The 11,836-nt window shown below is 40.2% G+C and overlaps 1 protein-coding gene across 1 annotated transcript; it reads left to right on the top strand.

Annotated features, from left to right (window-relative positions):
- Nucleotides 1-1,550: 1,550 nt before the first annotated feature.
- LOC125917124 (phosducin-like protein 3) lies at nucleotides 1,551-10,833 on the top strand. Its single transcript, XM_049623389.1, has 6 exons — nucleotides 1,551-1,673; nucleotides 3,030-3,159; nucleotides 5,269-5,359; nucleotides 5,625-5,768; nucleotides 6,547-6,755; nucleotides 10,455-10,833. Exons 1-6 carry the CDS (start codon nucleotides 1,668-1,670, stop codon nucleotides 10,595-10,597), a joined length of 723 nt encoding a protein of 240 aa, XP_049479346.1. The 5' UTR covers nucleotides 1,551-1,667; the 3' UTR covers nucleotides 10,598-10,833.
- Nucleotides 10,834-11,836: the final 1,003 nt, after the last annotated feature.

Below are 11,836 nucleotides of genomic sequence, written 5' to 3'. Positions count from 1 at the left end.
TTTCTGATTTCCTCTGTGATTTTTGCAAAATTAAGCAAATATGAATATACACACATATGTATTCTTATTTAACCTTTTATTTTACACCAAAGGCGGCATGCTTGTGTTCATTATTCTTATGCAAACAAAAATTCTTTAAGTTGTCAAATATATCATTTTCATTTGATTTTCTGGATTTTTAGTAATAGTCATCAAAGACTTTTTCCATTTTTGTGTTATAAAGAAATTGTCAATATTTTCTTCTAGTACTTTTAGTTTTCAATTTTTAATCTGATATAAACCATAAAGTACATATCCAATTTTTTCTATTTTCAAGTGGCTGTCTGATTGTCCTAACACCATTTATTAAAAAGTCCACCCCTTCCCCCAGTGATTGAGATGCCATCTTAAGCATACACTAACGTTTGTATGTACTTGGCTCTATTTCTAGATAAATTCTGAACTTGATGTTCCATTGACCTACTTGCCTATTCATGCACCAATAGCACATTATTTTAATATCTGATAGGGGCTAGCTGTCCCCTCAGTCTACCATTCTTGCTGTTTATTTCATCATAAAAACTTTTGAGAATCAACCTGTCTAGCCTGAGAAAATAATTGGTTTTTAAAATTAAGATTGTGTTAAATTTTACACATGAACTTGGAGAAAATGGACATCTCTGTATAGCAATGGTTTTGCATATTAGCAACACCTGAGTATCTTGAAGAAAATACCAGTTCCTGGTTTCTTCTCCAGGAATTTAATTTGACTGGGGATGGACCCCCGAATAGCTGCAATGTTTGAAGACTCCCAGGTGGTTCTAATGAACAGCCAAAGTTGGGAGTCATACGCCTAGTCCACAGGTATGTGGATACACATTATTTGTGTCTGTTTGGTTGCCGAGAGGCAGCAAGTTAGTCCAGGTGTCCCAAAAGGGCTATTGCTTTCTTAACTCAAATTGTGAGTGCTGTGTAGGCAGAACTCTGGAGCCCAGCACCTGCATTTTACAGTAAGATTCTGCTGATATCGGGTTAAGCACTTTTGCAAATTTGTACCACACTTAACCAGGTGAAATGACCTTCACCTCTCTGTTTTTGTCTCTTGTGATCACTGCTCTATCCACAGAGCCTAGAATAGTTCCTGGTACATAGCAGGCTCTCGATAAATACATGCCATATGAATTAATTGCATATTCCCGCGCTGAAATGACAGCCAGTGAATATCGGACGACCCTGCACCATTTTTAATTCTAACATCGGATCACTGAAACACATTTATATTTCTGACTGAAAGAGCCATGACCTCTTTTATAATGACTGGGTCTGCGGCAAGATATAGCGCATACTTCGACTTAACCTCCTCCATCCACCCCCAACTCTCCAAAGATGAAAACCTGCCCTAATAAGGTAGCACCGAAACCTGGTTCCGGGTCACGTGAAGCGAGTGGCACCGGCCGACAGAAGACCCTCCCTCGCTCCTGCGCACAGCTTCTGCGCCGGTTTCTTGAGGAGCGTTCGCAGGCTCAGAGGCCTCGCTTACACCCTGGCTCCGCCCAGCTCACTCCTAGGGGGCGGGACGAAGGGCGGGCGGTGGGGGAAGAGGCTGGGCGGTGGCTGCGCGCGTGCGCCGAAAAGAGCTGAGGGGCAGGCGCACCGTGGCGGGCCTGGCTTAAGCGATTTCAGACAAGATGCAGGTAAAGAACCTGGGGGGCCGAGTCCTGGAGACTGCCGCAGTTCGTTTGCCCCGCGTGTCATCGGCGGACCGTCCGGGCTGGGACTGTGGGAAGCCCTTGGGCGCCACCGACGCCGGGGAGGTCACACGAGTCTAGGCCCGGCGCAGGCGCAGTGCGAGAGGGCGGGCGTGGTCCCTCCGAGAAACTGCGGGCTGGGCCTCCACACTCCCGTAGTTGTAACCCCTCCAAATCTCAGTCTTTGGGGGCTCTCTCTTCTTGAGGTCAGATCCTGCAAAGCCTGTGAAGGACTCGTCGCATCCCACCTGGCAGGGTTACTTCCTATTTGTTAATTTCCGTAACACCTGAGCGGGGGTGTTATAGGCTCGTTGTGTGGATGTGGAAGCTGAGGCTCGGAGAAGGGAAGGGGCCGACCTGGAGGTCCGGTAACTTGAAACAGTGGCGGAACCTGTGTTCCTGAAACCACTTAGAGCTGGTTGAGTGGATAGTTACATCCTCTTTCTCCCTAACGTTGGTGTTTAGGTTGAAGTGTGCTCCCTTTCAGATTCCCTGGCTTTCAGAGCTCAGCCCTGGGGTCTCTCTCTTCAGTCTTAAAATAGAGTCAAATTGGCCTCCTTTCCCCCCGTATCTGGAATTTTCTAATGAAATTGGCCTAAAACTTAAAGTGAAAGAAAATGAAGCCGCCTAGCATCAGTCTCTCCTGATTCTACTCCTGACTGTATTGCAGTCACTCAGAACTTTGAGATACTCCGTATCTCTGCTCTTGGGCCGTTTGCACATGCTGGTCCCTCTGCCTGGAAAGTAATTTCTTACTTGCCTATCCTGTGGAATGCAGACCTCTTGCAACTTTCTAGGTCAGCAGCCTGTTGATCATTGCACTTGCCACAATGTGTAATATCTATATATCTATATATCTATATTTATTTGTTTATTGCCTGCCTCTTTCTCTCAACTGTAAAATAGGTGACACCATGCTTCCCTACTATGTATTACAATAATTTACATATAGTGGGTACTTAATATCTGTTGAATGAATCACTCCAAGTCAGTAATTAAATTACTGAAAAACCATCTCAGCCTTGGTACAGCATTGATACTGATCTGTGCATCATATCCTGATATTTACCCAAAACTAATTCCTGGGTGTGTATGTTTAGGGGGGTGCAGAGTGAAGGTGCAGTGAAGGACAGGAAAAAGAACAGGGGGTGTGGGTCATGTGACACTTTCTCAGAAACAGGTCACAGTATAATTTGGTTTGAATTCCTCTTCCCTCCACCTTTTGCATTCGACCCTTTCCCCAGTATGACACCCTCCATAGTGGACTTTGCACTCATGGTATCCTTGGTCCACTTGCACTAGGACCCCAATGCAGACACTGAGTGGAATGACATCTTACGCAAAAAGGGCATCTTGCCCTCAAAGGAAAGTTTGAAAGACCTGGAAAAGGAGGCAGAAGAGGAGGAACAGCGAGTCCTTCAGCAGTCAGTTGGTGAGCTTGCTTACATTCATTTTTGTTCTGTCTCTCTCTGGGGTAAGAAACAACTTTCTAGGTCCTAAGTGGTTTGGTGGAAGGATGCTCTGAGCAGGAATTGGGAGCCAGAGATTGGAGTGCTGGAATGGGCACTAACTCTGGGACCTCTGGCGAGTCACAGGCTTTCTCTAACCTTCAACTTCCTGGGCTTTAGAAATGGGACTTCAGAGGCCTCCTTCATTTCCATAATTTCTTGTCTGTGTCAGATGGGCACATGATAAACCTGAAGAAAATACTTGAGTTGTACTTTTTGTCCCATTGATCACAGGGGCTAGTACTTTTGTCTTCTGTTTATACATTAGAGCTAATTTAGAGATGGATTCATTAGAAAGCGTTTATCCAGTGAATGTTTATTAAATGATCATCTGCCAGGTGTAATTCTAAGCATTGGGGCTTTAGTTGTGTGCAGGCCAGACAAAAATCCCTGTCCTCGTGGCACTTACATTCTATTGGGAGAGATAAACAATAAGCAATACATAAGTAAATATAGGAAAATAAAGCAGGGAAAGGCCTCAAAAGGGTGGGAGGAGGGGTGAGTGTAATTCTAGATAGGGTCAGAAAGAGCCTCAGTAGGAGTGACTTTGAGTAGACCTAAGAGTTGAATCAAGCTACTTAAGTAAGTGAAGAGCATGTTAGAGAATCATCTGGGAAGCCAATATGACTGGGAAAGAGTAGTAAGTTCAGAGAGGCAACTAGGGGTCCAACCATTGAGGACCTTGTATCTTTTAATAAAGGCCTTGGGTTTTATGTCTAGTGGGGTGGGAATCACTAGAGGTTTGAACAGAGGATTGACATGTTGACAGCACCCTCCTGCTGCTGCCTTACTGAGCATGCAAGATGGGCAGAAAGTCAGGAAGTAGACAGTTTAGTATAGAAACTACTGCACTAATTCAGGTAGGAGGTACGATTGGCTTGGACCAGCCTGCATGGTGTTGGTGGAAGTGGTGAGAAGAGGTTGGATCTGGAAATAATTTGAAGGTAGGGCCAATAGGCTTTTCTGGTGGATCCTGTGAGGGGCGTGAGGAAAAGTAAGCGAAAGATGACTGCAGGGTGTTGGGCTTGAGCAGCCTGAGGGATGGAGTGACCACCAACTGAGATGAGGAAGGCTTGGTGAGTAGCAGTTTGGAGCTAGGATCAGGAGCTCTATTTGGAACACAGTAACATTGAGATTTTTATTAGTCCAGTAGAGATGATAGGTAGGCTGTTGGCCATGTTTTTCTCCAAATCAGAGAAGTATGGGCTGGAGGCATAAAGTCATGAGGTGCAGTCACCAAGGGAGTGGATATAGATAAAAAAAGGAGTCAAATCAGCAGAGGTTCAAAGGAAGGGCAGTCATAGAAAGAAGTAGGACGAGGGAAGGCATCCTGCAAGCCAGAGGAGGACCATCTTTCAAAGAGAAGGCAGTGGGGGGTTGGATTAATGCTGCTCATCCATCAGGAAGTGGAGGTCATTGTTGATCTTGATAAGAGCAATTTGTTTAGTGTTGGAGTTGGGGTTGGAGGATAAAAATCTGATTTGATGTCAAGAAGCAAGAATATGGCAGTAAAAACAAAATAGAGATTTTGTAGCAGTTGGTTAAAAGGAAAGAGAGCTGCCTACCTATCACTCACAAGAGAAGAACCAGAAGTCCTGTAATAATCCCTTTAACTCTAGGGAAGGTGTGCCAGGGAGGACACCCACTGGTATCCCCCGTGTCCTCAGAGACAGGATTGTTAAAACTCCAGGTCATGGGTGTGTGTGCTTGAAGAGCAGACCAGGTGAGTTTAGGCAAATACAACTCTCTTGTTTTATAAACTCGGGAAACTTCTCATTCATATCCCTACAATTGCATGGAGGTAGGAGAGTCAGTTCTGCTGCATATGTCAACATAGGCCTATCTTTTTTAAAACACACTTAAGTTCTTATTTACTAGTGTAATACCTTCAGTATTTTTTATTTTGGTTTTGCCGAGTGAGTTTTGTTGGTGTTGCATGCACATCTTTAGGAGAAAAGAAAAGGAGGAAAAACAAAATGCAAGTTTGTTCATCTTTTAAATATTTTGGTTTTTGCTAACTTAACTACATTCAGTGAAAACATATGAAGATATGACTTTGGAAGAGCTGGAAGAAAATGAAGACGAGTTTAATGAGGAAGATGAACGTGCTATTGAAATGTACAGGTTAGTGCCACCCAGAGGGACTGTTTGTTTTTTTGTGTGGCACTAAAATGTGTGTCTTTTGAAAAGTTAACTTTCTGACCGAGATAACATTTGGAAAGTTTTATATAATTAAATAGTAATTTGCAGATTTCAGTGAACTAGTCTTGGACTTCTGCCATGTGGCAAATAAATAAACATGGATCTTTATAAAGGTTGCTGTGTGAAAGGTGTGTGGGACGTGTGGGCTGGATGTGTAAGATGTCTTTCTCCTCCTTCTGCGGTACAGGCAGCAAAGACTGGCTGAGTGGAAAGCAACTCAACTAAAGAATAAATATGGAGAAGTTTTGGAGATCTCAGGAAAGGATTATGTTCAAGAAGTTACTAAAGCCGGTGAGGGCTTGTGGGTAATCTTGCACCTTTACAAACAAGGGTGAGCTGACCTTACGTACTATCCTTAAATGTTAATTTGAATTTATGCCTTGGATATCCCAGGCTTAATCCACATTGGAGGTTTTGTTTGTTTGTTTTTTAAACTAGTATTTTGTTTTTGTTGCTGATTTGCCCAAACCTAATGCCTAATTTTTGTCTTTAGACTTTCAAATTAATATTTGTGGCTAATAATGTTTTTTATTACATCATAGCAATGAAGATTGCTTTTATTGAAAAAGAATTCCTTATTTATCCTTCTAGAGAAACTCTGGCATTTCAAAATTGCATGTAGTGAATCATTCTCGTAGATGTCGGGGGTGACCTTTATAATAATTGTTCCAGGCAAGTGACGCAGTGGTGCTCCGCTGTGCCTCACTTCCAGCTGCATTCTCCTACTGTGTACTTGTGTAGAAATTTTTTGAAAAGCAGGAAATACTTTCTGACCTTTTTCACTCCTGAATCTTGAATGTTCTCTCATATAGGTGGGCATAATAATTATCTTTTACATTGAAGCTGTTTTTTTGAGTTACTACTGAGTCAAATTAAATTGCATTTTAGATTTTGAGTTCTTTATTTTCCCTGAACTTATCAGAAAGGTTTTTTAAAAAATGTTTAATCATCTTGACTGGAGTAGCAGAATCATTTGTGAAGCTATTAGGATTTACATAGGGTAGAAGGGTAGTTGAGCTTTGCCCAATATAAATGCAGAATCACAATTGCTTCTATTTCTGTTTTATAGGTTTTCTCGCTCACTGTTGTTTCCCATTTCTACTTTACAGGATTCCCCTCTGTGCCCTCATAAATCAGCACTTCAGTGGACTTGCCAGGAAGTTTCCTGATGTCAAATTTATCAAAGCCATTTCAACAACCTGCATACCTAATTATCCTGATAGGAATCTGCCTACAATATTTGTTTACCTTGAAGGAGATATCAAGGCTCAATTTATTGGACCTCTGGTGTTTGGTGGCATGAACCTGACAATAGATGGTAAGGGCTTCTTTGAGGTGGTCTAGGGCATGTGAGCAATGACCAGTGCATGTTAGAGATGATGAGGGGATGTTTCTGTTGAACAGACATGTGTTAGATGATTTGTGAAAGTCATCTTTGCCCCTGTGTGTTGTCAAAAGGAAAGAAGCACATTTAATCTCTCATTAGATGAGTCACTGGGGGCAGTTACAACTGGGCTCTAATAATTCTATTAAAAGAGGACACAATGGACTTTAAAATATGTATATTTAATACTTATGTCTAATAGGTTTTATTTGCCCCTATAGTTGGGTATGTTTTAAGTTACAGCTAAAGATCTCAGCATTCATTTTTTGTTTAATTCACATGAACATATTACTGGTATTTATACTTTTTTATACTGACATGCATAAAAATGTTTAAGAATATTTTCCCAGTTGGGGGCGCCTGGGTGGCTCAGTCAGTTAAGCAGCCGACTTCGGCTCAGGTCACGATCTCGCGGTCCGTGAGTTCGAGCCCCGCGTCGGGCTCTGTGCTGACAGCTCGGAGCCTGGAGCCTGCTTCAGATTCTGTGTCTCCCTCTCTCTCACCCTCCCCCGTTCATGCTCTGTCTCTCTCTGTCTCAAAAATAAATAAACGTTAAAAAAAAAAAATTAAAAAAAAAAAAAAAGAATATTTTCTCAGTTGAATGTCTTAGTGGCTTTTAAGTTAAATTAGAAGTTTATTGAATTCTGCCTCTTAACTCCTGAAGGATATATCCTTTTATTCCTGAAGGACGTGTCTTTTATTCCTTTCTACCTGTTACACGAGGTGTTGAACTATGTACATACTCATAGCATGAAAGAGAGAACCTGAGGCCCAAGGGTTTCCACCTAAGTCACTCATTGAAATAATGTGTCCACCTGTGCTTTAAAAAAACATTAGGGGTGCCTGGGTGGCAAATTGGGTTAAGCATCTGGCTTTAGCTCAGGTCATGATGATCTCACGTTTCATGGATTCAAGCCCTGCATCGGGCTCCATACTGGCAGTTCAGAGCCTGGAGCCTGCTTTGGATTCTGTGTCTCTCTCTCTGTCCCTCCTCTACTCGTGCTCTCTGTCTCTCTCAAAATAAATAAATAACATTAAAAAAAAAGTAAAAAAATAAAATAAAAAAATGTTCAAATGTGACTTTACATACTATTTTATGTAACTATTTTATGTAAGATACTTGTGAGTACATACTATTTTATGTACTATTTTATGTAAGATACTTGTAAGATAAGTATAGCATGTGTACATACATACACACATTACATCAGTTATACATTATTCAAATCTTCAAAGGCATACAGCATTTCTAAATATTTCTAAACTATATGTTTTCATCTTATTCTTTTTTTTTTTTTTTTTTTTTATGTTTATTCATTTTTTGGAGAGAGAGACAGAGCATGAGTGGAAGAGGGGCAGAGAAACAGGGAGACACAGAATCCGAAGCAGGCTCCAGGTTCTGGCTGTCAGCACAGAGCCAGACTTGGGGCTTGAACCTATGAACCATGAGATCATGACCTGGGCTGAAGTTGGTTGCTCAACTGACTGAGCTGCCCAGGTGCCCCTCTGGTGTTTTGAATCTTACCATGAGGGGACAGAGAAGGGTATACGATAGTAACAGTCTTTATTTGTAGAAATAATTTGAGGATTAGTGAACTTACAATTATTGCGTGGAAGTGAATAATAACATTAATACATACACCTATACATATATGTATGTATATATGTATAGGTGGATTTAAATATATTCTTGAGTCAAGAATCAGAATTAAGATTTTTTTTTTTAAGAAATTTGTTGAATTTTCATAACATTCAACTGAGGTACCTAGAGTTGTAAACACTGGTGTTAATGATCTCCATGGAGCATTTTAAATTAATATGACTTAAATAAAGTGGTTGTCATATTTTAATGGAGTTATCTAATTGGCAGAGCATCACTTAAACCTGTTTGCTGTTTGCTGTAGTCTCTCATGTAGCCCTTAGTTCTGCTTGGAGTCTTTTCTGCAATGCAAAATGTATCCCTTGATTTCACTTCACAAGGTCTCACATCCTTGTGGAGTTTCGTTGATTACAAGAGAGTGAGGGGCACCTGGGTGGCTCAGTTGTGCGTCTGACTTGATTTTGGCTCAGGTTCTGATCTCATGGTTCACGAGATCAAGCCCTGTGTTGTGCTCTGCACTAACAGTGTGGAGCCTACTTGGGATTCTCTCTCCCTCTCTCTGCTCCTCCCCTGCTTGCATGGACATGTGCTCCCCTCTCTCCCAAAATAAATAAACAAGTGAAATACAGGAACTGAGGTTTTAGTCACTGATTTATTTTCTTGGTACTGCTTTTATTACTTCAGACAAATGTGTAAGTTCTGGGATGTCATCATACATTTATCCTTTGACTCTAGTAGACTGAGATGCCGGCCATGAGGCCTAAGAATTTCCTTTTGTTAACTAAAATTAGACTTAATGATTAGATTGCCAGAAGGACTGTGAAAAGTATTTCCTTTGAATGTTTCATGATGATTTCTTTCCTGGAAAACTGTGCAAGTTGAGAAGCGGTAGTCATTAGAAGACAGGTTTAGTCTTTGGTTTTTAATTACCATGTAGGTTCAAATACAGGAAAACCTTGGATTGCGAGTAAGTTATTCTGCAAGTGTTGTGCAAGATGAGCAAGCATTTCTAATAAATTCTAACTTGGTAAATGAGCAGTGTCTTGCAATATGAGTAGTACATGATGCTGAATGTCACACAATCAAACTGAGCCAGTGGTAGTTTTTTCTTTCTCTCTCTCTCAATCTGAGGGATTGTGGGTGATCATTTCGGATGCTTGGTCTCAGACCACACTGTTTAGCAGAAATCAGTGTTTTTTCAGAACATTGGAAGGTGCCCACAACTGGCACTAGTGTATTTTTTGTCACTTCAAAGCACCAATGAACTGTCCTTTGCTTTTCCATACACGAGTAAGCTTGGGAATGCTTTGTTTCATTCTAGGTCAGGCTGCCTGCAGATATAGACCCTTTCCTCTGCTGCTTTATTACCAGTTACATTAAATACAGTAGATGACAAGAGTTTATTAATAGTGTACTGTAGTCAACATCCATGCCAGCATATATAATGGCTCCCATGCAGAGAGTCCATTGAGCCAATAGATAGCAGTGATTCCATTAGTGATAGTGAAAGTCGTCCTATACAATAACCCTCCTCTCTTGTCTCCTTCACATCAGCCACGAAGGTTTTGAAAGGTTAAGTGCAGGTTAATTTGTTTATTTTTCTTTATATTTTGTATTTTATTATTTTATATTACATTACAGTATTGTAATCATTTTTATATGAGTGTTTTTGGGTTGTGGAATGAATCATCTGAGTTTCCATTATTTCTTATGGGGAAATTAACTTTGATATACGAGTGATTTGGATTACAAGCATGTTTCTGCAATGAATTATGCTTGCAAACCAAGGTTTTACTGTATATGTAATATCTCATTTGATCTCATCTTCTGAAAAAGCATTTGAAAGTATTTTGTTTTCCTCCTTAAGGGTCTAATTTTTTTTTCTTCTAGGCACCTTATAATTGTAGCACTAAAATTGTCATCAAATGTTGATGATCATAGTTTCTGCTTAGAAAAAAACTGGCTTGACGGGCTTGAGGACGAGGGTCTTGTGCTGACTGTCTTAGGTGATTTGGCTTTTCTTTGTCACGTAGAGTTGGAGTGGAAACTGTCAGAATCTGGAGCAATCAAGACAGATCTGGAGGAAAACCCTAAGAAACCAATTGAAGACACTTTGCTATCCTCGGTGCGGTGCTCTATCCCCACAAGAAGGAACAGTGATTCTGAGGATGACTAAGACTATGGCCTCGGTAATGTGCCAAACTTCCTTGATGTGACAAATCATCTGGATTTTTTGAAAAAGGTTAAAGTAGAAATGTCTTTGGCTTTTAGCCTTTTATAATTATGTTTCAAATCTCATAGATCTCAGAAATCATTACTGGGAATCCTATTACATTTCTTGGAACTCCCTTTTTAAATTAATAACATTTCCTTAAAAAAATAAAAATAAAAACCAGCTGCTGGTATGACAGACATCTATGTTTTCCTCACTTGTATTTTAAGCTATAAAACTGTCTATTCACTATTTGTCCACATTTAACTATATAAGAGGAAATGTGGAGTGTCTTTTAATAATGTGAGGAGGTTTTACAGTGGAAAATTGCAAACTAAGTTTTGTAGTCACATCATTTATTTTTATTTTATAAGGCTAGCAATAGAATTATTAAAGGAATGATTGATAGGAAAAATCCTAGTATTTGCCCTATTTAGAAGAAACAGGCAATAATTTTTATAAAACATTGTCCTATGAAAGCAATAACTAAATGATTCCAGTTTATTGCCATTTTTGCTTAAATGTTTTTTTCTAGTTAAAATAATTTTTGTCTCAGACTGTTGAGATGTCAGTTAATCCCAATTACTGTAAAAGTCCACCTTAAATTCTTTTTTGTAAACAGATAATAAACACATAAAATGATAAACTGTATCTCAGTCAGTAAAAAAAAATGGCAAGGTGTTTTCTGAACTAGAATCTTAACATTTAACACTTGTCAAATTGACATTAACAGAAAAATTAGGGGTAATATTTTTCTCTAATATTTGTGTTGAATGATGTAGTACTCAATGTGGGTTTGAATATTAAAAATATCGGGGCGCCTGGGTGGCGCAGTCGGTTAAGCGTCCGACTTCAGCCAGGTCACGATCTCGCGGTCCGTGAGTTCGAGCCCCGCGTCAGGCTCTGGGCTGATGGCTCGGAGCCTGGAGCCTGTTTCCGATTCTGTGTCTCCCTCTCTCTCTGCCCCTCCCCCGTTCATGCTCTGTCTCTCTCTGTCCCAAAAATAAATAAAAAACGTTGAAAAAAAATAAATAAATAAATAAAAAAAAATAAAAATAAAAATATGAATTATAGAGGGCCTGGAGTTCCTTCAGATTATATTGCAAAATTTATTTTTGCTATAATTCAAAGAGTAACAAACAGCTGTGACCCATTTTGATCTGTCAGAAGTGTCCGTGTTAGTGAATATTTATTTTTCTACAC

Source organism: Panthera uncia, unplaced genomic scaffold, assembly GCF_023721935.1.
Source record: "Panthera uncia isolate 11264 unplaced genomic scaffold, Puncia_PCG_1.0 HiC_scaffold_1507, whole genome shotgun sequence".
NCBI lineage: Eukaryota > Metazoa > Chordata > Mammalia > Carnivora > Felidae > Panthera > Panthera uncia.
The sequence above is the reverse complement of the archived record's forward strand: the minus strand, read 5'-3'. Positions and strand labels throughout refer to the sequence as shown.

Coding starts and splice junctions, on each gene's coding strand:
- LOC125917124 (XM_049623389.1), top strand. Junction 5,360..5,624: donor CGTGCTATTGAAATGTACAG/GTTAGTGCCACC, acceptor TCTGCGGTACAG/GCAGCAAAGACTGGCTGAGT. Junction 6,756..10,454: donor CATGAACCTGACAATAGATG/GTAAGGGCTTCT, acceptor TTTGTCACGTAG/AGTTGGAGTGGAAACTGTCA.